Source organism: Talaromyces atroroseus, assembly GCF_001907595.1.
Source record: "Talaromyces atroroseus strain IBT 11181 chromosome Unknown scaffold_20, whole genome shotgun sequence".
NCBI lineage: Eukaryota > Fungi > Ascomycota > Eurotiomycetes > Eurotiales > Trichocomaceae > Talaromyces > Talaromyces atroroseus.
Window position 1 is genome coordinate 184056 of NW_017971452.1, and position 24835 is coordinate 208890.

The window sequence follows — 24835 nt, forward strand, 5'->3', positions numbered from 1 at the left end:
CTGCGCAAACAAGTTTTGGAGTTAGTCTCTAGAACAGGATACAGATATCCCACGTAGAATATTATCCAGATTCGCCAAGCTTTCAATACAATGGCATTCTGTACTCTGTTACATTCCAAGCTTTTGTAGTCCTTTCACCTTATTGATGACTACGTGGGTACAGAAGGCGGTGGAAAATGTCACATAGAAGATCAAATTGCCGTTTCAGCCTTACAAAAGAATTCGAAGCAATAAAGAAAAACTTTTAACCTGGCACAAAACGAGGGAGCACAGCTCTACATGGGAGATGTCTCTGCAAGCCCCTTGTTTATGTCTACACGCCGTCTACAATCATTCAAGCTGACAATTAAGAAAAAGGGAAAAAAAAAAAAAAAAACCTTTGATTTGGACTAGATCTCAACTTTTACTAGTCTTTAACCTTTGTAGATAGTGTAAAAATCATTAGAAATTTCCAAGTTCCTTAACAAAAAGAAGCGTCACCGGTAACTTGGGGCAAAGCCCTAGCCCTAATAAGCCTCGGGTTGACACACAACAACAATCATAAAGATAATGGTGACAATTATTAGAATGAGAATAGGTGAAGTACATCAGCTATAGCAGGTAAGCTTCTGCTAACATGGCTTTCATTTAACCTCAGAACCTCGAGAGATGGCGGTCTCAATTCGGTTGAGAATGCCATCGAGATTGGCATCACGGTTGGCAAACGACTTGTCAATCAGAGCCCGACGCGCCTCATCGCGTGGCTTAAAGATAGCAGGGAAAGGCACCGGTCGCAGCAGTGCTCCCAGTTCCTGCAGATTGTAAGGGTCAATCTTAGCGCGCACCCCGTTCTCGTACCCAGCTTCGAAGTCGAACGCCCAGAGCAGTCGTGGGATCATGACGTCCAAGGTCTTACGGGCAACATACTGACCGGGACAGACGCGGCGACCGTATCCGAAGGCATGGAGAGGCAGATTATCGTTCTCCAGCCAGCGCTCTGGGCGGAAGGACAAGGGGTCATCGTATGTCTTCTCGTCCAGGTGGGCAGACCAATGGTTAAACATGAGCACGGAACCTCGTGGGATCTTGTAGCCCATGAAGATGTCATCCTCTGAGCTGGCATGTACCACACCACCAGGCGTAATGGGACGCCAGCGCAACACCTCATTAATGAATGCACTGACGTATGGCATCTGGGGCAGATCGTCGACGCTTGGGAGACGCGAAGGGCCCACAACGGCGTCGAGCTCTGCCTGTGCCAGTTTCACCGCGTCTGGGAACAGAATGGCGGCCATAGTACAAAATCGCAGCACGGTGGAGGTTGAATCGTTGCCAGCTTCGAACAGCACACCGATCATGTACAGGACCTCCCGATCGGTGAGTCCGCTGGTGTCTTCGGCAGCATGGACGTGTTTGGTGAAGTTCCAGGCCTTCGTGCCCATAGCGTGGGTTGCATTGGACTCAAACAGGCGCATGGCTCGGTCATGGAAGCGATTCCCCATACGCTTCCACGGGTTGAGGAAGCTCGGCAACCGGTTGATGAAGGGGAATATGTCGACCAACCAGGTGCCGCCAGCGATGGCTGCCACAAAGTTCTCTGCAATCTGCAGCATTTCATGGAACTCTGGCTCGTCACCCTGCAGCTGCTTGCCGTACACGAGGCTAAAGATGATGCTCGATGTGAAGCGCGTGTAGCATCGATTGTACTCGCTAGTATGCATCAGATGGTGCAGCACCCGAATGCTTTCTCCCTCAATGAGCTCGGTATAATGCTGCGTTTTTCCCGCCGCCAGGATGGAGTTGTGGATGCGGTTATGGATCTTCCACTTGGGTCCGTAGGGGAGCAGGGCCGTGTGTTTGTTCTGTGTCAGGTTCTCATTGCCCATCACCATGCGCGGCCGTGAGCTATAGATTCGGCCGCGCTTGCCAAAGAGCTCTTTCGCCACCTCCATGTTTCCTAGGAGGATCAAGGTCTGGCTACCCAGGGACAAACCCACGATTGGTCCGTATTTCTTGTGCCATTTGTCAAAAGTCGAGATCACCGAACCCGATGGAAACTGGTGTAGATTGCCTAGAATAGGCAGACGAGGCGGACCGGGGGGGATGTTTTTCAACCTGGTCTTGATCCAGAGAGTAGTCAGGACTACGAGGCCACAGACCAGCGTGGTCAAGAGAGCTTGCATAACGAAAGTTTTAAACGACAGGTGTACCGCGATTGTTTATTGGTGTCAATGAATGGGTATGAATATCAAAAAGAAGTGGAAGGTGTTTGGATTCGTCATAAATTTTTCAAGTCAGGAACCAAGACAAACGAGCATGGTCAGTCAGCTATAGGGCAAAGATTACATATCTGCATGACTAATCAGTAGCATCGATGAGTAGAATAAGCAGAAATGCGCGCAGTCGCTCTCCTGCATGTACTCTCACCCTTTTCTGGGCTAAACCGGAGAAAAATGTAGATGCAAAATATGTACATATAAAATATGCAGACAATCTGGGCAGGGATCGACTTGAAGTACTACGTACTTTCGTCATTTTCTAGCATCCTCGCATGACATTCTAGGGATGTATCAAAGATCGTCATTGGAAAGCTAGGGCAAAGATGCCTAAATCTTGTTGTATCTATATATGCACAATTTTCCAATCCAATCGCATTTGACATCCTGTGACACATCTCTATGCAACTCGGTAATGCAGGAAAACAAAAAGTAAAGAAGAAAGCAACACAAGCAGAAATTGAAATTTTTTTTCATATAGAGAGAGATAGAAGTTCACGCCCAGAAGCCTCCGTATCTGGTCTCGAGCCTGTGCCGGGTCTGTGAATTGAATGCCATGAATTCCCAATGAACGTGCCGCCTGGATGTTCTCCAACTTGTCATCAACCATAATTACCTCCTCCGCCTTGGCCGAGATTTCACTCAGAACATGCTTGAAGAATTCAACATCTGGCTTACGCATGCCTGCGTAGCCCGAGGGAAACACACGATCGAACACGGACCAGTCAGCCTCGACCGTGCGCAAAAAGTCGTAATCTTCTCTAGAGATGTTTGACATGGCATAGACCAGTAAATTCGGTTTTCTGGCTTTTAGCTGGCTAATGAATGCAGTCATTTTTCGATCTTCGCGCAGTGAGTCCCGGGCTTGCTCGAAAGCATTGGCGATTTCCGAGGCTGGGAGGCCCAACTCGTTGCCTACTTGGCCATAACATGCATCCCGTGTGAGCAGGCCCTTTTCGTATTCAAACCAAGCTGGCATCGTGATAATCTTTCGCATGACCTTGGGGGAGACCTTCGTGTCGGTGTGCTGAGACCATGTAAACAGGACATCTCCCAGATCGAAAATGATGACATTGTAGGGGGCCATAATTTTGGGAGGCCGAGAAGGCAAATTGCAACCGCCAGAAATTTTGTAGGGCGTCGTGTAGATACAGACTTGATGGTTGGAGACGTTCTCGCATCAGACAGTCTTCTATTCTGAACACCAAAAGTGGAACATGCTTTTTTCTGTCCCAAACTGAGCTGCGGGAATGTCATCGTCCCTTGCTGCCGCGTCTCTGGGAAGATCGCAACCCTTGCGGTGTTTGTTGGCACATTCTATGCATGTATGAACATCTAATATACCCACCAAGAATGCTGTGTAACAGCTGCAATAAGCAAAGAGTGCGTGGAACAGCATTAGAGGAAATGGCGGTGGAATCTTTTCTTCAAAAACAAGAGTTGCCGGCCCATTTAACCAACTCTGCTTTCGGCTAAGCAAAGATCCATTCCCAGTCCCATTCATTATGACCGTCTCACCGCAATTACTAACCAGTACCCCCTTGGCTGGGAAGACCGCCATCGTTACCGGTGCTGGCGGCGGTATTGGCAAAGCCATCGCCGTGCTGTTTGCTGCCGCGGGAGCCAGCGTCGTCGTCGCTGAGATCAACGAGGCGGCGGGCAAGCAAGCAGCGGCTGAGATTCAGGCCGCTGGGGGTCAGGCTCTGTTTGTGGCTACGGATGTCTCCAAATCCCAGAGCGTGCAAGCCATGGTTCAGGCGGCTGTCACGCGATTCGGTAGACTTGATATCGCCGTCAACAATGCCGCGATGCAGTGCGATACAAAGCCTATCTCTGAGCTAGACGAGGACTACTGGAACCGACTCATCTCGGTCAATTTCACGGGTGTCGCCCTGTGTCTGAAGTGGGAGCTCCAGGCTATGATCGCGCAAGGCTCCGGCGGCTCAATCATCAACATGGCCTCAGCCACAATCCGCAAGCCGGGGCCCATGATGCCCGCGTATACGGCAGCCAAGCATGGAGTCTTAGGTTTGACTCGGTCTGCGGCCATGGAGAACGGAGCACATAAGATCCGGGTCAATGCCCTGAGTCCCGGGGGCACAATGACGGAATTGACGGCCACGGGGCTCCAGAAGCTGGGACTCACTGAGGCTGATATGGCATCTCGCATTGGTGTCCTTGGTCGATTTGCACAGCCAGATGAGATTGCCCAGGCGGCCCTATGGTTAGCTCTTGACGCGTCCTCTTATATCACGGGTGCCTTTGTTCCGGTAGATGCAGGGTATGACCTAGTTTAAAGGAGAGTCAGGATGGTAGTTATATTACGAGATATATCAGTTCCATGGGATACATGTATGAAGTTAAGATACTGTGTCGTTATTACATATGTGGCTAGGAGGCTCCCGTCTCATGCAATGAAAATATTCTTCCTCGGTGTATTGATCTATTTTACCTTTATCGTCATCCGATCCCTAAATGAGATAGCTCTAGTAGTACATCAGCAGCGCGATATCAGGTCAAACTTCGTCAAGTCATCATCTTGGGCTATGGCGCTGAGTACCTCAGGACATCATTCCACGAGGGAGAGACGACGGTGGCTCACTGTGTCGAATATCCACGATACTGTGCCAAACTCACCCTCTAATATAACACTCTACCAGACTTAGGATTCTTCATAAACCCTAAACCGTAACTAAAGGCAATGCATGGCATAGCGTGTAATGCAGTCTATAAATAAGTGTGCATATAAGCCATCATACAAGCCATCACAATAATTATTAGTTGGCATATAGTAGACTGACTTGTTTAAAGCACCGAATCAAGATCCTAGTGTGGAAATACGATGGTCCTTTTTACCTCTTCTTGTTTTCATTTTTGTCCCCCTTGCTTTCTGATACGGGCAGGCTTTCATACGCCACCCGTTAAAGAAGACAAAAGACCCTGATTCTACGTCGTTGAAGCACGTTTCTTCTCATCAATCCTGACCCCTGACCACGATCCACTGGAAACCACTACTCCCTTTTCAAGGTCTGCATACACAGGTTATTTATCACAATGGGCTCCCTCGACACCACTCCGGTTATGAAAGTCGAAAAATTTACCTTGGATGATATTCCCGATGCCATCGCTATGAATTATGCCGCGTTCCAGGGTGAGGAATCGCAGAAGATGATGCCGGACACCGTTGGAGCTCGGCAATGGTGGATCGACGTCTACCGACATGACTATTTGAACAGGCAGCAGCACTCGCACTTCATCAAAGTCGTGGAGACTTCTGGAGGTGCCATGGTTGCCTATGCGCGCTGGGACCGAGCCAGCCTTGAAGAGCGTGGTCCACGGTATCCCGCATGGCATGCAGATATGGATCACACAGCGTGCGATCTATTCATGGAGCAGTCCGACGGGACCAGAAGACGGCTGATGGGCACGGAGCCTCATTACTGTATGTATAATCTCCTATGATAGATGAGAAAACGGAATGCGTTTCGACTGACAGCATGCTAGTTCTGGACACGGTCGTCACTCACCCGGCTTACCAGGGCAAAGGAGCCGGATCGATGCTGGTGAAATGGGGTTGTGATCTGGCCGACCAGGAGGGAGTCGCGGTGTATGTAGATGCTTCTGATGTCGGGGCATCGTTGTACCAGAGATTCGGTTTCGAAGCTCGTCAAGCACCGGGCAACGAATACGCGGTTTTGGTCCGAAAGGCCAGATCGGCTTGAGTTGTCCTACTATGCGAGGCAATGAGTACAGTAATCACTGGCGAAAGATTGGAGGTCTATTCTCACATTGTTATCAAAAGCTCTTCCTTGTCTCTACATTATGATATGATAAATATTGAGGTTTTATACTTAGCTTTATATATCTAGTCGGAAGCTCGGGAGATGTTTTTCATCTGAGAGCCGAGCCGAGCGTCCAAACCAACAAAAACGAACAAACATTATTTGCCAGGAATCCCTCTAGACCCAAAACCTTGAAAGTATATGCACACACTAGAGGATCTAGAGTGGTAGAAAATAGGCAGCAAAGGTGATAGGGCGCTATATCGGGTCCCCGAGGCAGATATGCAACATTATTTATTTTAGCTCAGTGAAAACCCCTGGAACTTCCACCTAAAGTCACGATTGATTCTACTCTCCGATTATATTGATTCATTCTGCGATCTCCGTCTGTAACCAACAACATGTCCCTTCATCAGCCTGTCATTTTCAATTCGCCTTCACACCCTGGCCGGAACGTCTCTTATTTGCATCTTAATGAAGGTGCGGCTCATACGCTTCTATTCTGCTACGGTGCTGCCGATGCTTCTCTTGCAGTGAATGTTTTCCAGCCCTTCGTGGAATCTCACCCTGATTTATCGGTTCTTTGCGTCGACCGATGGACGCAGGGAGACGATGTCGCACGCAGCGGCCAACAGCTCATCTCGGAGCTCAGCGAGATTACGCTCGAGCTTTTGGATTTTCTGCACATTCAACGATTCGCCATTGCTGCGCACTCCGCCGGGGTCTACCAGCTGCTCGATTTGGCAAGACATGCAGGTGCTAAAAGACTAACAAACTTGTTCTTTGTTTGTACACATATACCTGCTCCGTATACTGGCTCTAAGCTTATGGAGTGGATGTGCACGATGCCGAATAGTCTGTTCAGAATGGTGACCAAATTGGACTCTTCGCTTGGCGACACCTGGATTGCAAGCGCTTTTGTCGGCATTTTCGGAAAGGAAGAACCTGAAGGAGATGCGGAAAATGCACTTGTTGCGCCGAAAGCACGTCAAAGGCTTGTAGCTCAGCATATTCGGACGCAATTCCGGGATCAGAAAGCTGCGCGCGAAAGACTTGATATTGACTACCGGATTGGCTACGAGAGATTTGAAGGCATCACGAATGACACGCTGATGCGGCTCTACAAGGATTGCCCGATTGATCCGACGTGGTTCACTACCAATGGCGATGTGTTCTTTGGGCCAGAAAGTGTGCATCGAATGGTGGAACATCTTCAGAAAGCAGATTGGAAGATCATCGTCGTGCCGGAGGGGACACATGCCGACATATATTTTCGAGTGAAGGTGTGGGAGAAAATGTACACGGAGATCATTGCCGCGAAGGAAGGGTCTTGATTATCAGATTTCTAGCTGTTGAAATAAATATAGGACAGATATTATGAACCTGTTCCTCGCAAGTAATGCAATACATACTGCGGTCGTCCTTCAAATCGACCCACGAATAAACTTGTCGAGCCGCTTCAAGTCAAGAATTTCCCCTTCAACTAAGCGAGCAACCTCCTGTGGCTTGCCAGAGATTCGTTCGTAGCGCGCCAAAGTCGGGACGCTGTTCACATTCCACTTGGTTCGGTAGATATTAGAGGGATCTCTCCACCTTTTGCGTACAGTTAGCAAAGAGGCTCTTGGTCAAACAGAAGATATTGGGTAAACCACATACTCCGGCCGTAGTCCAACTTCGACAAAAGCCACCTCCGGCCCTGTACTGTCGGAAAACGCAGCTCGAAGATGCGGCAATGCGGCCACCACGTCGGGACACCACGGTCTGCCTGTTGTCGGGTCGGTAGAAGCCAGGAAAGCAATGAAGACTGCCGCGTTTGTCTCGGTGGGCAGATCCAAGGCGTTCACCGAGCTGGGCAGCTTGAAATTCGTTGATATCGGCATTGTGTTTTTGTTGGTATACGGTTTACTTTATGGTCAGAAATTTGCAGCGGAGGGACGAAGAGAAAATGCGAACGACCCCACCAAACAGTTAGTTTATTTTGCTTGGGTGAGACCACGCTGGCTTACTATCGCGCCATCGTGGCACTGCAGCACGCTCAGCGAAAGTTCAAATTTATGTATGATGTTTTGATGTTTTGTATTTGAACAAATGAATATGGAACTATTTGCCCGGTCTACTAAGCAAGCTACGATGACAGCTCTTGTTGATAAGCTGGCCTCTCTTCCCCTGCACGCCACTTGTATTTGCTTCCTGGATGGTCTTCAGGCAGCCTCTTCGATCCGATGAAGACCTCGCGCGCAGTGGCCCCTTCCTGTTCGATATGGCTTCTAAACCGTCCACGCCGCTGCAGCTCGGGGATGAGAAGCTCGGCAATGTCTTCGAAGCAGCCTGGGTTTGTTATATGAATCACGTTGAAGCCGTCCACGTCGGTCGATTCGACCCATTGCTCGAGTTGGTCAGCCACGGTGGTTGGACTTCCGATCAACTTTGCCTGCAGGCCGCCGACGCTCAGATACTCGGCAATGGTCTGCTTGGTCCAGGGCTGGTTCTCTGTCCCCGGCACCGAGGCTGCCCAGCGGCGGATCAGAGATTGGACGCGAGGCGAGTCTGTTACTAGAAAGTTCTCCTCGTCGGAATACTTGGACAGGTCAACCCCCGTCCATCCACCAAACAATGCATAAGCACCTTCAAAATCTGCGTAGCTCAGGTACTCTTCGCGTTTCGCCTTGGCTTCTTCATCAGTTGCAGCCACGATGACACAGATGGCCAGTATGATCTTGATATTTTTCGGATCGCGGCCTTCCTTCTTTGCAATGCCTCGGATATTGTCAACTGTAGCGCGAACTGCATCAGGCGTCTGACCGCCGATAAAGATGGCTTCTCCGTGCTTCCCGCCAAACCCGTTTCCTGCCTCAGAGACGCCTGCCTGGAACAGGAAAGGAGTGCGTTGCGGGGACGGTTCGCAAAAGTGAGGCCCAGGAACCTCAAAGTATTTCCCTTTGTGGTTAATCTGTCGCACGGCGTCGCTCGCTATATAGGTATGAGCTTCCCTGTCCTCGATAACGGCGTCGTCACGAAAGCTGCCTTCCCAGAGCTTGTACACGACTTCCATGTACTCATGCGCAATTGCATAGCGCTCGTCGTGGGGAATCTGCTCTTTCAGACCATGGTTCCTAGCGGCACTGTCAAGGTACGAAGTGACAATGTTCCACGCCACTCGGCCTTCGCTGAGGTGGTCGACTGTAGAAAATCTTCGTGCGAGTGCATACGGCTTTTCATATGTAAGACTGGCGGTCACGCCGAAGATCAGATTTTTAGTGATCGAGGCCATTGCCGGGACCAAATACAGAGGATCATTTACTGGGAATTGTGCACCAGACGCCAGTGCTGGCACGACATTCGCAGGCCCCTTGTAGACGTCGTACGGACCTAGCGTGTCGGCGATGAACATTGCATGAAAGCCGGCCTTGTCTAGCAATTGCGCGAGATCCGTCCAGAAAGAAAGCTTTTTGTATTGAGCCGTCTTATTGCGGGGATGACGCCAAAGTCCTGGCGACTGATGCCCGGGAGTGTTCATAACGAACGCATTGAGGATGATTTGTTTTTTGGATGTGCTGCTGTCTTCCGCCATGATTATGGTGTTTTCCTAAGGAGGTCGATAAAATTGTCTGCTCGTGATAAAAAAAAATATTAAGGTCTGGGGTTGCTTCAGATACAATTATTTGTATTGATATAAATGCCAGCGAGCACAAGCACCCTGGGATTTCCTGATTGGGCCACACTGTTGTCGCCATCGAATGCCTCAGGCACGTCACGGCGATTCTGATTCGGCTGCGCAGCAATTTCCTCAAGGGACCCTTGCAATTAGTTTACGCAATTAGTTTAACCTATGGTTCTGATCAATAAAATACTGAAGTAGCACTCTAAATTTTTCCCACTTTGTAAATTGTGCACGGTTTCCTCTCATTAAATCAATTTCACGTCATATAGAGGTAGATATATATATATATATATATATGGGGATCTACACATCACGGAATACTTGACCAGATATATACATCAAGCCTTGTTGAACAAAGCCGCAATGCTATTCACTGTATCCTCGACGCTCTCCTTCAACGTACGATACGTCAATCCCAGTTCGGCAACCGACCGTGAATTATCCACCTTGTACGGCGGCCCTCCCTTCGGATACTGGCCTGGAACCAATGCCTCTCCGCTAGGCAACAGATCTTTGTACTTGGGGAAAGACTCGCCAATAAAAGCAACCAGTTCGACATTGGAGAAGGGGCCGGCAGCCACAAAGTAGCGTTTCCCGGCGGCCTCGGGCTTCTCAATGGCCAACACATGTGCCAAAGCCACATCGCGCACGTCGACCCAGAACAGGCTTCCCGTAGGCGGACACTTTTCCTTTACAGCCCCAGTAATGAACTCCACGAAGCGAGCATTCGAGGTGTTCATGTTTTGTAGAGAGCTAGTGTTGGGCTTGACGGGGCCAAAGATGAGCGGAGGATTCAACGCAGTCAACGAAAACGACGGCTTGTTCTCCTTGACAAACTCCCAAGCGGACTTCTCAGCCAGGGCCTTGGAGGTACGATAGCCAGCCTGGCCGGCTGAGTGTTCCGGGCTCAGCGCAGTATCCCAGGTAACCGGGTTCCAGTCGTCTTCATTGTATGTCGAGCCGGTCGGTTTATTCGGATTGTTGTACATGGAGGCAAAGCTGGATGTAATTGCAACATGCTTGACGGTCGGTGCGTACTTGTGAATCGACTGCAGCACGCCCACTGTGCCGTTCACCGCCGGATCGAGCATGTCCCTCTTGAGGTCGTCGATGCGGTAGTGGAACGGACTGGCCGTGTGGATAACGGCGTCGAGGGGAGGGCTTTGTTGGACAGCGGCGTCAAAAGCGCCTAGTCGCGCAATGTCATCCACAATGGCATAGTCAAGCTGAGCGGGCGAGACACCTGGTCGGTCTGCGCGCAGCTGGTTGGCCCTTTCATGCGATCGAACAGTTGTAACGACTGAATAACCACGAGCCAGCAGCGTGTCAATGACAGCGCTTGCTAGGAAGCCGCTGCCGCCTGTAACGAGTACTCGTGGCATAATTAATTTTATTTATTTTTTTATTCGTTAGAGAATAGAAAAATTGGGTTGGCCGTAACTCAGAACTATCTCAGCGGTCGCAAGTATTTATATCTATCTGCTCTTGTTGAGATAACAGCGTGTTTGTAACACGTATGAGCTAGTATGCAATATGCTGTAAGTGGTTAGCTTGCCTGCCTTATCTGGAAAAGAAGTAAGAAGAAAAGGATTTGTAAAGGATATAACCAATCGGAGCGGCTCCTCTGTGTTTCCATAGGCGCTGCTGATTAATGTGCGTATTCGGGAATACCGGTAACTTTCCGGTAAAAAACGGCATACTCCGTTGCGAGCCTAACTCCTAAGTCCCTAACACCGCTGCATGGAAGTTACGAAATCTGGTGCTGGAGGCGAGATTGTTTGAGTATCAGATTGTGTCAGTCTGTTTCCTGTATCTAGTATTTTCTTTTTCTTTAGGCTTGGTTGGTGAGATCTCTAGCCTTTTTCTGCACCGTAGCACCACTCAACCACCAAGGGTTTCGCCTAAGCATTACGACCAACTTTTCCTTAACAGAAACCAAGATACATAGTAACAAGTCGACAAAATGGTCACGACTGGTGTGGAATTTTGTAAGGAAAAAAAAAAAAAAAAGAAAAAAAACAATCAATGCTGCCTGAATACTCCATAGGAAGCAATGAAATACATTATTCCCATATCAAACTACATGACGTCGGCAGCGGCTTATTAACGTATTTCCCAAATAAACCAGCCACTCTTGAGAACGGCTTCCAGCTACAAGTCCAAGTGCGAATAGATTGGCAAGGGAGAAAGGTTCTTGGCTATTCCGAGCGCGAGGGAGACTGGTGATCCGAAAACGACGTGGATCGCGTATACAATGTACTGGAGGATGAAGAGAAATGAGGCTCTGTTCGTACGTCGTACGATGTGTTAACGATCAGAATTTTGGACGGTTGACAAGTCCCCAAGAATTAGCTCCTGTTTCTCCGGAGGTTTCGGAGGCCGTCTGGCGGCACTGTATAGTTAAAGTGATTGGTTGCTTCGAGATTAAAGCTGATGCAACGGCGATTCGGAACCTCACGACTTCACGCAAAAAAGTTCACGAGGATATGACGTCCGCACCCACCATTCCGCGGCCAATTTTGGGCCACCACGGAATTATTTGAGGCCTATAAATATGCTATTTTGTTTCCATCTTCCAACTATCGGTGCATACCCTCGCAACACACTGTTTCGCTTTTAGCTCCCATGGCGATCACTGCAAAGTGCCACAAGCTCCTAGAGGCCGATATCCTTCAACGGTCGTCCCAAGTTGTCTCAGTCGTGGGTGATCGAGCATACATCTTCGGAGGAGAGCTACGGCCTCGTGAGCCTCGGGATAATGACGTGCACGCTGTGTCCTTGGATGATAGTAAGCTGCAAAGCCCATGACAGGGAACTAACTCTCTGGTCTCAAACAATGTTAACCACTGAACTTTATAGCAACTGCTTCGATAAATACCCATCCTAAAGCATCTTTGTGCCCCTCCGCTAGAGTCGGATCAGCATCCGCAACTCTCAATGGCAAAATCTACCTATTCTCCGGCCGTGGGGGCGTGGCAATGGCTCCGATCGAAGAGCAAGGCGCAATCTGGGAATATGACCCGTCAACGCAAACTTGGTGTCTGATTCAACCTTCTAGAACGAAGTCAGCTGCAGTGCCGGCGGCTCGCAGCTATCATTGTATGGCTAGTGACGGCAAAGATACACTTTATATCCATGCAGGATGCCCTGAATCAGGACGACTTTCAGACCTCTGGGCCTTTAATGTCCCTGGCAAGGAGTGGACTGAGCTTGCACCGGCGTCCGATCCACCTCGTGGTGGCACATCGATTGCATTCGTCGATGGGAAATTGTATCGTATGAATGGCTTCGACGGAAAAACCGAGCATGGTGGAACTCTGGACATCTACACTCCAGAGACTCGTTCTTGGGACACGCACGTTTATGTTCCCGATGGGAGGGATGGCCCGGCGCCGCGGAGTGTCAGCGCGTTACTACCACTTTCCACCAGCGGCCGATATTACCTTGTTACACTGTTCGGAGAGCGAGATCCTAGTTCATTGGGCCATCAGGGTGCGGGAAAGATGTTGGGTGATGTATGGGCCTTTGACATTGCGGATAAGAAGTGGGAACAGGTAGATCTACAGGGTGGTGAAGTTCCAGTTGCAAGAGGTTGGTTTGACGCTGATGTCGCGGCCGCAAATGTCGTTATTGTTCATGGCGGGCTGGGAGAGTCGAACAACCGGCTTGGGGACATCTGGAGGCTCGAATTTGCGTAGATTCGAACTGGCATTGTCGAGTTAGTTGCGCAGAATATTTCTACTCCACACTTAAGGCAAAGATATCCGCCCGCAGAAGAGACGAGCGCATTTACAATGTAGTCTGAGTTACCAAACGCTAGAGTATTCCTCGAAATATAGTATTTAAACTGCGCCTATAACCCAGTTTCCAACATGATCATGGAGTTCTGTGTGACGTACATACAAATTTGGCCACGACTGTACAATGGCTATCACACACTATGTACTTGAGCCTTGTTTCAACAAAGATTTCCTTTCGTCGTACTAACGTCTGAGATGCATGTCAAAATTTGAAAGGTCAGATATCCGAGAAGGAAGAGATCCTCTCGAGAGCTCGTTCTCCGGAGCGGTGCAGGCGTTCGGGGCCAAAACAACTGGGAAAATGCACTAGATGCCCTCTTTGAATCCGCACGAACATTGCGTAAAGGAGAACAGCAAGGGCGACAGAAATTACGCTAATTAAAACTGGCCATTTGAACTGATCTGGGCGTGAGAAGATAACGGTGGAAACGAAGGAGCAGATCTCAAATAGGTTCTGCCACGCGGCTTCAGTTGATGAGAAGGATCCCCGCGCCTCGGCTTCAATGCCCTGTAGAGTATAAATCTAGTCAGAGTCTGTCTACCCACCTCTCTGCATTTGGACATCAAGAGGATCTCAAATAACTCACCTCTTGAACCAAGATCTGCGCACATAGATCAAAACCTCGCAAGCCAAGTCTGCTGAGAATCACACCACCGACGAGACCAGACGCCGAGAGAAAAGGCTGGCTATCAAAGTGCCAAAAGATAGCGAGGCCACTGGCCAAGCATGTAACCTGCCAACTCACGAGCCAGAGGCCAGCACGCGTGGGTCCTATCTTCCCCATGAGCCAGGGAGCAACCCATGTAGCTAATACCTCGAATCCGACAGCCAAAGTCCTTACCACGGCTACTTGTGCCGCGTCATAACCTGTCGACAAAAGCCAAGTGACCATCTGACCTGCAAATGATAAGACCGTCAAGTACAATAAGGCCCCAGAAAAGGATGGGAGAAAGTATGGATGCCGAAAATAGTAACTGTAATTCTTCAGAGCTTGCTGTGCACAACGAAAAACAGTTCTGTGGACAAGTGCGAAGATATTCTGCTGTGTAAGTTCTGGCCGGGATCTATGAGACATTTTCTTTGTATGCTGTAACTCTGGAACTTCATCATATACCTGGAATGGACTGTGAGCAAAGACCAGTCAAATCTGGAGGCAACTGGTTGGACTTGAAGACCTACCTTGGCGATGGAGTAGTACTCCACAACGACCGAACAGACGTTCATCCCCAAATTGACATTGATGGCGGTTTCCGTTGATATGCCATCAATGAGAGCGATGAACAGCGGACCGAGTAGCTTGCAGACTAGGTCAATCCCTCGCATTTGGGCATTCAATCCTGTATTAGATTAGACGTGATCTGATCCATTCGTGAATCGGGTTTCCAGAGCATACTTCTTAGGCCTGCATGATCGGTCCCTGCAACGACAACAACCTGCAAGTTTCTGTCAGTAACGGAATTGCTGGCTTCGTGTGTAAACATACCCAATCTTTCTCAACGGATACCATGTTCAAGATAGAGGATAGCTTCTCAACACAAGCCAGGACTGTAAGGGTCGCCAGCAGAATTAGGTTCACTACTCGTGTCATGGGCATTCCAATCGCCAGTACGTAGAATATAACACACGATGCTGCCACAACAAGTCGTTGAAACACTATCAGCCTGTTAGCGATGTCGATCACACGACTGCCTGTTTCTTCCAGTGGGACACCTGCCAATCGAAACACGAACGACCTGTAGACGGTTCCCGACATCGATGTAGTAGCCCACAGCCGATGCAAAGACAACCGCTACCAGGCCACGGGCAAGTGCGTATACGGACATCGGAAGTAGCGTCCTGGGATAAACTGTAGCCAAGTACAGGACAGCCCCGAACTCGAAGACGCGAGAGTTCCATGTCGACAAGAAATGGGATATGTAGAGACGATGGACATTTCTGGTCGAGAGATGGCTTTCTGGATGATGATACTCATCCCCAGAGAAAGTTGAAACTCCAGCTTCGATGTTTTCACGGCCGGCGATGAGAGGTGTGTGCTCATCAGGCGTGCGTTGCTCGATATGACGGGCGGCCATTGTTCACACAGCTTCTAGAAAGCGTTGTATTAGGTATACAGAACGCTCCCTTACGGAGTCAGGCGGTCCAGGGACCTGACTATCAGAATCCAAGTCTGGCATCATGGCAGAGAATTGGCTGAAGAGTTAATCTCACTATCCGGCGTCTTCAGGTTCCGAACGCCGCTGGAAACTGACGATCCAAGAAAAATGGACTCAAATTCTATTGGCAGATTGAGGGTGGGTCATTGCGGGAACGAAGCTTATTTTGTGGGGCTCCAAAGGGCCAATCAAATACCGACAACTCTCCACCGTGATGTCACATGATCCTTCTGCGGCCTCCGAAAACTCCGAGGACCTTCACCAATTTCCTCAAGTGAAAAAACACTTGAAACACCGTTTGGCTGATCAGTCGGCTCCGATGACCCCAGCGAGTTCTTTGCACCAGAAGAGGGCATGCGACGTTTGTTACAGAAAAAAGGTGCATATATCTCCTTGAGTTTGGATTATGAGTTGTGCGGATGCTGATTCCTTTTCAGGTCCAGTGCTCTCTTCCAACCCCGGATGGCCCGTGTAAAAGGTGCAATCAGCGAGGCTATGAATGCACGTTCCGGAGGGAGAACCCACGGAAGAAACGGCGTAACAGGTCTGAACTCTACCTGATATCCCACACACGAACTTTTAAGTACGCGATTCTAAAGCTTCCGTCTTTCCGCATTCTAGCGATGTACAGACGTTGTTCCAACGTATTCAGGAGCTTGAGGGCGCCTTGTCACGGGTTGGTTCCACTCCACAGACGCCAGGTCAGCCGTTGGATAACCCAGAGACATCGCCGACGCCAGTCCGTTCTAGCTTCACCGTAAGCCAAGTTTCAACCTTAGTGAGTGCCAGGGAAGGCCCCTTTCCTTCCACGAGCTTGCCCTCCCCAGCTGCCTTGACACAGACTCCAAGTCGCTCTTATGATCAGCTTTCCAGAGATGATTCTACTAGAACTACTAGATCTGCACGTCAATGGGGACCCAACTGGTACTTCAATGGCATACCGATCTCCTCAGAAGGAGGCCGCGAGTGGGTCTCCCAAAGAACCGGGCAGGCGGTCTCTTGGGCTGATTTCAGCATTCCTATCATGAGAGATTCTGAAGCATCGATCCTCCAGCAATCTTTCTCACAGACGGTATACGAACTACCTGATCAACATGTGACGCGGGAAATTGTGGCCGCCTTCTTCAATTCCTCATTCAGATTGGCCTTCCCAGTGCTGGACGAGATTTTGTTTCAGACAACCATGGAGACCGCATACGAGCCTTTGGAAGGGACACTGTTCTCATCTATACAGATTTCAGCCAGGGCGTGTGTTTTGGGCATGTTGGCCGTTGCGCCTCGCCTAGGCCTTTCGAGGCAGATAATAGCCTCCGTAGATGCGGATTTGTGCGCGGCCAGGGCACATTGTCTCTTACTTCGTATCTCCGACGATGTCAGCTTGTCAACACTACAAGCGGCAGTCATGTTGGTCAGTTCGTGATATCGTGACCACTTGAGATGCACGCTAATGTTTCCAAATAGCTGATACAGCGCGCATGTTACTCCGACTGGCAAGGCGCGACCTTCTTCCAATCGATTGCGTGTCGCATTGTCTGCGCTCTGCGCGGGCATCTGTGCCATACATCGACAGTCTCCGGGCTCGACAGTGATCGCTCAGAACGAGAAGTCCACCACATTCGAATGCTATTTTGGCTATGCTACATAATCGATAAGGATATCTCACTTTTCACGGGCAACCCTCCTCTTCTCGCCGAGTTCTCTTGTGACTTGACTCTGCATAATAACTACTACGACCATCATACCTATTTGTCAAGTATGGCCTGCTCCTCGGCAAGTAACGAAGGCAGTCCTCAACATACCAACCCCTATCTTCCTAGAGATCCTCATCTCAGCCATTTGAAAGAGAAGGTCTACAGACAACTTCTATCTGCTCGAACGATGCATGATAATGACAATCAGCTTCTCCTGAATATCCGACAGTTGGACGATGAGATCGAGCACTGGCGACGATCGATCCCTATCGAGTTCCGTCCTGCACTCTTCGTCTCGAAGAACTCGTTACAAAACATATCCAATGAAGCCATCCAATATACGGTCCGACGTATGACCTTGCAATTAGACTATCATCACCTGATGATAGTCATTCATACAACAGTCAGGAAATGCACAGCGAAAAGCAGTACCGAGGTGCCAGATCTACATAGCGTGGTTCATTCGAGCTTCGACCTGTCTCTGGTGGCTAGTCGCTCAACACTATGGTGTTTAAAAACTCTCGTTGGCTTGATTGCCGAAGATGCATTTAGGTAAGCGTAAACGCCGATTTTTCTGCTTGCCTGGAGAGGCACCCCTCTAACTGTGCTGAAGGTTTATCACGTTCTATTCGACCGCCGCTACGTTGTCACTCTTCCTCAACACTGTGATTCATCCCCTTAATACACAATCGCGGATCGACTTGGAACTTCTTATATCATTTGGCAACATAATCTGTAACATGCCCGCGCAAGCCTTGACAAAAATGGAAAAGTCCCATATACGAGAAATAAGCAAGTTTGTCATGAGGCTGGTGTGGCTGGGGACAAGTGCAGTGACAAAGGCAGACAAAGAGGCCAATTAGATGAGGTACATGCTCTAGGTCAGTTATGTTTCTTTTATGCCAAAGTTCCTCTTATGCGAGAAATTTTCTTTGCAAAAATTCGTCCTGTACACAATGCTCTCTTTTGCGCTGATCTATCCTACGCAAAATTTTCGTTTATGCAGCGTTTAGTTAGCTACTATTGAAGTAGGTTGTGAATGAGAGTGATATTATTCTTGTTGTTAGTTAGGTACAGATGACTCAACCCTTATATATATGAATATATATACGCATTATATGTTGAGCCCCACGAATGCTTCATAGGTCTAACATTGGAGTCTACAACCCATGTGAATCCAGACTAGAGGGTGACAGCAATGCTACGAACCAGACCCCCACAGATTGGGCGGAGCAAACTGTAGATTAGTATATCGTCTTTGAGTACTGAAAGCTAGTGAATAGGAATATACGTCTAGACGGGCTCATTTGGCGTAAATAAGTTATTGATTAAAAGACCAATATGGACAGGGCACAGCACATGATAAAAGAATTGCCCCGGAGACATACACACCCGATTATGCCCTTCTCCAGCGCCCGGAAACGATCAAATCCAGCTCGACCTGTTTTGGGACTACCAGAATAATGTCGAAGGCTACCCACGATTCCACGAATACTTTCGCAAATCCCAGGTACCTCTCTACTGGCGGTTTGGGGCAAGAACGACTCTCTATTTACTCCCCGGGAGCAAAGGCGTCTAAGCATGATCCATTTATTAGATGCAGGACACTTTGCAGTGGAGACGGAGACGGAGAAGATTAGTTCGCTGATTTTGCGTTTTCTCTCGAAGTATGGAATATAATGGATTTCTGGATTAGTATTCAAGAGCAGACACTATGCGGTGTACTTTGGAAGGAAGACTGGTTTAGGGATCCAGGTTAATGATATATAGTTGTTATAAATGTTCCTTCAATGCCAATTCCGGGAATTTATAGATTACAATGAGTGAATCGTAGATTTTTTCAGTGCTAGTTCAATTACACCCTAGGTATCGATGATCAAATTGTCTTACTACGTGTAATTGCACTGCAGCCATACAGATCTATTGTAATGTAACAAACCAGTGACTATCCTGAACTGTTGAATACGATTGGTCATAAAGATTCCGGCTTAGGTAGTATGTGCTACCTACTACATAGGAGAAGACTAGATAATCCTTGACTACAGTTACTTCGGCCTTGGCTCCTATTTGTATCTTGTATTATGCGGCGTACCAATTCCGAAAGTCAAGAAAGACATCAAAATGTTACCTAACCAATGGTGGAATGAATTATCTTCTGTCTGTATTTGGGCATAGCATAGGCATGGTACAATCCTCGTCAAGAACTTCAGTTCACACACTGAATCTAAAGTGGTGAGCGTGCCTGCTCGCAATTTCAAAACAGGTTGAGACCTCGTGAAAAATCGGAAAAGCATGAACCCAACCGCAACGGACAAAGTGACATGCTAGAAAGGACGAGGTAGTTGTCGTATCAATCGCGATATTTCGCAGGTGGGCCCTCATCTCGACTTGCTCAGCTATTACCCTTTTGAGCAGGTCGTAAAAATGTTCCGGACACCGAAGGCCTCCACATTACAGTGTGTTGACAAGGGGTTGAAGACCCCTGTCCAGTATTATACTGTCACATCTAAGCAAAGTCATATATACTAGTCAGTCTTTGGGTATGGCTTTGTAGCCTGTATAGTGGAAAGAATAATGCCAGGATTACTACATAAGCCGGACGTCTTGAGTTCAGTGAGAGATGAGGACCCATCTCCAACATGCACTAACTATCTACTATTGATCCGTAGGATGAGGCATTCAAAAGACATGCTGCACGCTAGAAAAAGCCAGTGATGCCATAACCATTGGGCTTAATAAATCGAAAAACTAACTAGTTAGTTAGTAACCTAAGTGTCGTGATTACGAACTAACTTTTAGTTATCAATCAAATTGTCAACTACGTCACGGAATGCCTTGAACCCTGATAACCCATAGCAAGACATGTGTCGTTCAATTAGTAGGAGAAGGGTATTCAATGTTGCTCATATATTCCTGAGGCTTCTACATTGCTATACTACAAGCAGAGGATGAGTATTCGTCTTAGGATTGCTCGGATAAAACCTCTGCCGGGCATCGTCAGTCAAAAACAGTTGATGATGACTCGCAAAAGGCAATTAGAGAGGCCCACCGGATGTGCTGCCTCTGGTTGCAGTGATAAATATAAATATTGAATATGGCATTGGCTGATGGGAATTGTGCACAGCCAAAAACTTCTTGTGCTCGGTAGACAGTGGTCCGCCAATCCCATCAACTGGCCAGCCTGCGTCGACGTCATGCCGTATGCCGAAAGCCTCAGAATTTCCGTATCCAGCCGAAACGGCCCGACGACACGTTTAGTAAGTCAGGACAGGCACATGGCTAGTGCAACCCTTTTTGCGGGCCCGTCAGCCTGAGCAGCCTATCGGCCCGAGTAGCTCGGCTTCGAACACGTAATTTCAATTTTCCAGCCTGTTCCAAGTTTACCCTCGTTCAGCCATAACATCATCGTACGTAGTCGATACCGGGGGAGCGATGGGGGTGTGTAGGGGGAAATGGATCCCTCCCCGGCCCACGGCTTATCGCGTGTGTATAGTGTGTGCCCGTATCACGTATGCAGTCTGTCTGCTAGGAGCGGAAAAATCGGGCTTCGAAAAGCATATAAGGAACCGGATATCCCAGCATTCGGCTTCTGCTCATCTGCTCCAAACCAAGAATTTCCTCTTTCTATATCAATACTTCTTTTCCTGCCGAGACTGGTCTCGCTGCAAGACATCTTCCCAGACCCATTTCCCCATAGACCCACCCTTACCGTACCCAATTGTCGGTATCATCGTTCTATATACCCCTGACTGCTGGTTACAGCCATACACAACACAGCATACTCCTCTCTGGCCAGGAGCCACGTCTCACGATGTCGTCTACGGATTCCCAGGCTTCCAGCAGCACCAAGCTGCCTAGCAAGGACGACATGGAGAAAAAGTTCGACGGCGGACAAATATACCGAGGCGAAGTTGCTCAGGAAGAAAACATCGTGGAACCCGTTCATAAGGAGATCTCGCCTGTCGCGGACAAACCTGAGCTGACCGAGGACGATTGCTACGATAAACTGGGGTTCACATTCCCTTGGTACAAGAAATGGACCATTCTCTCCGTCATCTTTGTTGTCCAGATGTCGATGAATTTCAACACCGGAGTCTACTCCGACGCCGTAACAGGCATCACGGAGGAGTTCAGCATCAGTGACCAAGCTGCCCGAGTGGGACAAATGATCTTCCTTGTTGCCTATGCCTTTGGCTGTGAACTATGGGCCCCCTGGAGTGAAGAGTTTGGCAGATGGCCTATCATGCAGCTCAGTCTGTTTTTGGTCAATATCTGGCAGATTCCATGCGCTCTAGCGCCCAATTTCGCCACTATTGTCGTCTGCCGTTTCCTCGGAGGACTCAGCTCAGCCGGTGGCTCGGTCACCCTTGGAATGACAGCAGACATGTGGGAGACCGATGATCAGGGCTTCGCAGTTGCTTTTGTTGTCCTGTCATCTGTAGGTGGATCAACTATCGGTCCTGTCTTTGGTGGCATTATCGGTCAGTACTTGGAGTGGCGTTGGGTCTTCTGGATCCAGCTCATCGTTGGAGGATTCACCCAGGCGTTGCACTTCTTCCTAGTCCCCGAAACACGTGCTACCGTCCTCATTGATCGCGAAGCCCGTCGCCGCAGAAAGAATGGCGAGAATGTCTGGGGTCCGAATGAATTGAAAGTGCCACGCCTTGATGCAAAGGATGTGCTGCGAGTGTGGCGCCGACCCTTTGAGATGTTCCTGCGTGAACCCATTGTCTTGTTCCTCTCTCTTTTGTCTGGATTCTCGGATGCTCTGATCTTCGTCTTCACCGAGTCGTTCTCGTTAGTGTTTGGGCAATGGGGGTTCGATACACTCCAAGTCGGATTGACATTCATCGCTATCCTCATCGGCTATGTCATTGCCTACATCATCTTCTTGCCGGATGTATGGCGACAAATGAAGATCCGCAAGGAGCACGGAAATGGAGCCCGACTACCGGAGCGTCGGCTTCTCTTGTTGCTCTTCTTGGCCCCATTGGAACCAATTGGGCTTCTGGGATTTGCCTGGACCTCGATGGGACCGTCATACACCCCCTGGATCGCGCCTTGCATCTTCGCCTGCCTCATTGCAATTGCCAACTTCAGTATCTATATGGCTACGATTGATTACATGGTAGCTGCATATGGTCCATACTCAGCCTCGGCCACTGGAGGTAACGGTTTTGCTCGAGATTTCCTGGCAGGAATAGCGACCATGTATGCTACCCCAATGTACGAGAATATTGGAGGTAAATTCCATCTTCAATGGGCTAGTACTATTCTAGGCTGTTTGGCTGCCTTGGTCATGATCCCAATTTACGTTTGTTACTGGAAAGGACCTGAAATCCGCCAGCGAAGCAAGTTTGCTCAGACACTGGAAGCCGATCGACTGCGGCATAGTGGGCGTCGTGCGAGCCGACTGCACGCAGAAGAAGAGACGTATTGAGCTGGAATGAATTGTCCTGTGTATATTAAATACCCATGCATTGATAAGGATTGTTGCTATACCTGATGTAAGCCAGCTTTGTTATTGCTAGTTATAGAGCAAAAATGAATGAACGAATTATTATTATTATTTGCACCATAACAACGCCGTGGAACGAAAAAGTATGGTATGGATGTTGTACAGTTTTCACAATTATTGCAATTTGTCTAGGATCTCTGGCTGTTCTATAAAATTTCAAGACTATGAATCAAGACGATGCTCGGTAAGGAGACTCTTCTTGGTACACATTATACTTGTACTTCGACCCAACATGATCATCACGCAGCTTGCTCTGTCCTTGTCCATATATTTTCTCTCTGGCTGTTAGTTGCGTGGCATCGGTCTTCTTTTCCGGATACAACCCCCGCCGGCGCAATTCAGGTATCAGCAAATCTACTACGTCCTCAAAAGTGCCCGGGGTCTTGACATATGCGACATTGAAACCATCAATACCTGCCTCATTAACCCATTTCTCAAATCCGTCAGCGACCTGGGCTGGAGTGCCCACCACAACAGGCCCTAGACCGCCGATGGCAGCAGTCTCTGCAATGACCCGTGGCGTAATGGATGGCAGCTCCGGGGTTCTCGCAGTCAATGTCTCGGAAATCGAATGCACCTTGTGCTTCTCAAGAGAGTGTTTTACTGGATCAATCTCTTCATCTAGCGGGATTCTGGAGATATCAATACCGGTCCATCCCGAAAACAGAACTAGGCCCCCAATGACAGAGGCATACTTTTTAGCCTGCTCGAGCTTCGTCTTGGCCTCTTCCTCGGTGCGCCCGATGATAGGCGTGATGGTCGCAAATATCTTGATGGACTGCGGATCCCGCCCTGCTTCTTTAGCTAGCTCGCGTATTTTGGCGATACGAGGCTTGAGCACTGAGGGGCTATGTGCTGATACGAAGATAGCCTCCGCATGGGTCGCACCGAATTGTGAACCAGCACTGTGCTTGTCAGTATGTTCATAATTTATGCATTTGAACGAAAAGAAAGATAGAGAAGCTTACGGCGACGTGCCCGCCTGGAATAGAAATGGGGTTCGCTGCGGACTGGGGTCGACAATGTGTCGACTTTCCAGATGGTAGAATTCACCCTCATGCTTTATCGTGCGAATTCTGTCGGGGTCAGCGTACACATCGTTCGCTGCATCTTTTACAATGGCATCGTCGGCCCAAGAGCCCTCCCACAGTCTGGTAAGTCGGCCATCAGTAACGCACAGTCGAAAGGGGTTAGAGAAAAAAAAGCACATGGTCATACTTGTATAAGACGCGCAGATACTCGTCAGCCTGCAAGTACCGTCGATCGTGATCAGGAGGCTCGTCCAGCCCAATGGCTTTAAATGCTCCTTTCTTCCAGCCAGTCACGATGTTCCACCCGAAACGCCCGCCTGTAAGATGATCCAACGTTGAAAAGCGCTTTGCTAGCAGGAACGGGGGCTCAAAGGAGGTCGATGCAGTGATGGCGAATGCGAGGTTCTTTGTTACGGCAGCCATGGCGGAAATGGGCTACAAGAAGGAAAACAGGAGCAATTAGCGTATAGAAATGAATACCTCAGTCCAAAAAAGAAACATACAATAGAGGGATCCGTCATGGGCCATTGTGCCGCCCGACGAATGCAATTGTCAAGGGAGTCCTCGTAGGTATCGTAACCGCCATATGTGTCCGCCAGGAAGAGCGCGTTGATATCGCCTCGCTCGAGCACCTTTGCCAGGTTTACCCAATACTCGAGTGTCCGCTTAGTTGCCGATTGATCCTCGGGATCCTTTGATCCGATCAGGTTGAAGGCCACCGTGATACATTTCCAGGGTTTGCTCACCTTCCACTGACCGGGCGACAAGTGCCCGACAGTCGACATGTCGAATGCGTTTAAGATGATGTGCTTCTTAGAAGCACCATGACTCGAGGGCGTTTCAGCCATTTTGAGTCGGCTATGTATACGGCGTAAGCTGAGCAGATATGCTCTGATTTAGAACATGCGCGATCCGCCAACTATATACAACATCACTACATAAA

General features: G+C 48.9%; 12 protein-coding genes across 12 annotated transcripts; 6 read left to right on the forward strand and 6 right to left on the reverse strand.

The window, feature by feature from the left end:
• Nucleotides 1-623: 623 nt before the first annotated feature.
• UA08_09304 (hypothetical protein) lies at nucleotides 624-2162 on the reverse strand (the record flags this gene model as incomplete). The annotated part of the gene is made up of 1 exon (XM_020265232.1): nucleotides 624-2162. The coding sequence occupies one exon, from the start codon at nucleotides 2160-2162 to the stop codon at nucleotides 624-626; it is 1539 nt and encodes a 512-aa protein (XP_020115563.1).
• Nucleotides 2163-2750: 588 nt separating this feature from the next.
• On the reverse strand, nucleotides 2751-3342 carry UA08_09305 (hypothetical protein; the record flags this gene model as incomplete). The annotated part of the gene is made up of 2 exons (XM_020265233.1): nucleotides 2751-2795; nucleotides 2872-3342. 2 exons carry the CDS (start codon nucleotides 3340-3342, stop codon nucleotides 2751-2753), a joined length of 516 nt encoding a protein of 171 aa, XP_020115562.1.
• Nucleotides 3343-3760: 418 nt separating this feature from the next.
• Nucleotides 3761-4552, forward strand: UA08_09306 (hypothetical protein; the record flags this gene model as incomplete). The annotated part of the gene is made up of 1 exon (XM_020265234.1): nucleotides 3761-4552. The coding sequence occupies one exon, from the start codon at nucleotides 3761-3763 to the stop codon at nucleotides 4550-4552; it is 792 nt and encodes a 263-aa protein (XP_020115552.1).
• Nucleotides 4553-5309: 757 nt separating this feature from the next.
• UA08_09307 (hypothetical protein) lies at nucleotides 5310-5977 on the forward strand (the record flags this gene model as incomplete). Its single annotated transcript, XM_020265235.1, has 2 exons — nucleotides 5310-5697; nucleotides 5760-5977. The coding sequence occupies 2 exons, from the start codon at nucleotides 5310-5312 to the stop codon at nucleotides 5975-5977; spliced, it is 606 nt and encodes a 201-aa protein (XP_020115551.1).
• Nucleotides 5978-6438: 461 nt separating this feature from the next.
• Nucleotides 6439-7371, forward strand: UA08_09308 (hypothetical protein; the record flags this gene model as incomplete). Its single annotated transcript, XM_020265237.1, has 1 exon — nucleotides 6439-7371. One exon carries the CDS (start codon nucleotides 6439-6441, stop codon nucleotides 7369-7371), a length of 933 nt encoding a protein of 310 aa, XP_020115550.1.
• A 90-nt stretch (nucleotides 7372-7461) lies between these two features.
• Nucleotides 7462-7917, reverse strand: UA08_09309 (hypothetical protein; the record flags this gene model as incomplete). The annotated part of the gene is made up of 2 exons (XM_020265238.1): nucleotides 7462-7630; nucleotides 7694-7917. 2 exons carry the CDS (start codon nucleotides 7915-7917, stop codon nucleotides 7462-7464), a joined length of 393 nt encoding a protein of 130 aa, XP_020115549.1.
• Nucleotides 7918-8162: 245 nt separating this feature from the next.
• On the reverse strand, nucleotides 8163-11080 carry UA08_09310 (hypothetical protein; the record flags this gene model as incomplete). Its single annotated transcript, XM_020265239.1, has 3 exons — nucleotides 8163-9623; nucleotides 9734-9834; nucleotides 10102-11080. 3 exons carry the CDS (start codon nucleotides 11078-11080, stop codon nucleotides 8163-8165), a joined length of 2541 nt encoding a protein of 846 aa, XP_020115540.1.
• A 1243-nt stretch (nucleotides 11081-12323) lies between these two features.
• Nucleotides 12324-13396, forward strand: UA08_09311 (hypothetical protein; the record flags this gene model as incomplete). The annotated part of the gene is made up of 2 exons (XM_020265240.1): nucleotides 12324-12486; nucleotides 12558-13396. The coding sequence occupies 2 exons, from the start codon at nucleotides 12324-12326 to the stop codon at nucleotides 13394-13396; spliced, it is 1002 nt and encodes a 333-aa protein (XP_020115548.1).
• Nucleotides 13397-13715: 319 nt separating this feature from the next.
• UA08_09312 (hypothetical protein) lies at nucleotides 13716-15571 on the reverse strand (the record flags this gene model as incomplete). Its single annotated transcript, XM_020265241.1, has 7 exons — nucleotides 13716-14006; nucleotides 14086-14473; nucleotides 14614-14836; nucleotides 14893-14932; nucleotides 14983-15044; nucleotides 15125-15152; nucleotides 15230-15571. The coding sequence occupies 7 exons, from the start codon at nucleotides 15569-15571 to the stop codon at nucleotides 13716-13718; spliced, it is 1374 nt and encodes a 457-aa protein (XP_020115547.1).
• Nucleotides 15572-16676: 1105 nt separating this feature from the next.
• Nucleotides 16677-18206, forward strand: UA08_09313 (hypothetical protein; the record flags this gene model as incomplete). The annotated part of the gene is made up of 3 exons (XM_020265242.1): nucleotides 16677-17060; nucleotides 17114-17895; nucleotides 17957-18206. The coding sequence occupies 3 exons, from the start codon at nucleotides 16677-16679 to the stop codon at nucleotides 18204-18206; spliced, it is 1416 nt and encodes a 471-aa protein (XP_020115546.1).
• A 2948-nt stretch (nucleotides 18207-21154) lies between these two features.
• Nucleotides 21155-22783, forward strand: UA08_09314 (hypothetical protein; the record flags this gene model as incomplete). Its single annotated transcript, XM_020265243.1, has 1 exon — nucleotides 21155-22783. The coding sequence occupies one exon, from the start codon at nucleotides 21155-21157 to the stop codon at nucleotides 22781-22783; it is 1629 nt and encodes a 542-aa protein (XP_020115591.1).
• A 247-nt stretch (nucleotides 22784-23030) lies between these two features.
• UA08_09315 (hypothetical protein) lies at nucleotides 23031-24740 on the reverse strand (the record flags this gene model as incomplete). Its single annotated transcript, XM_020265244.1, has 4 exons — nucleotides 23031-23766; nucleotides 23830-24012; nucleotides 24080-24327; nucleotides 24396-24740. The coding sequence occupies 4 exons, from the start codon at nucleotides 24738-24740 to the stop codon at nucleotides 23031-23033; spliced, it is 1512 nt and encodes a 503-aa protein (XP_020115553.1).
• Between the last annotated feature and the right edge of the window lie 95 nt (nucleotides 24741-24835).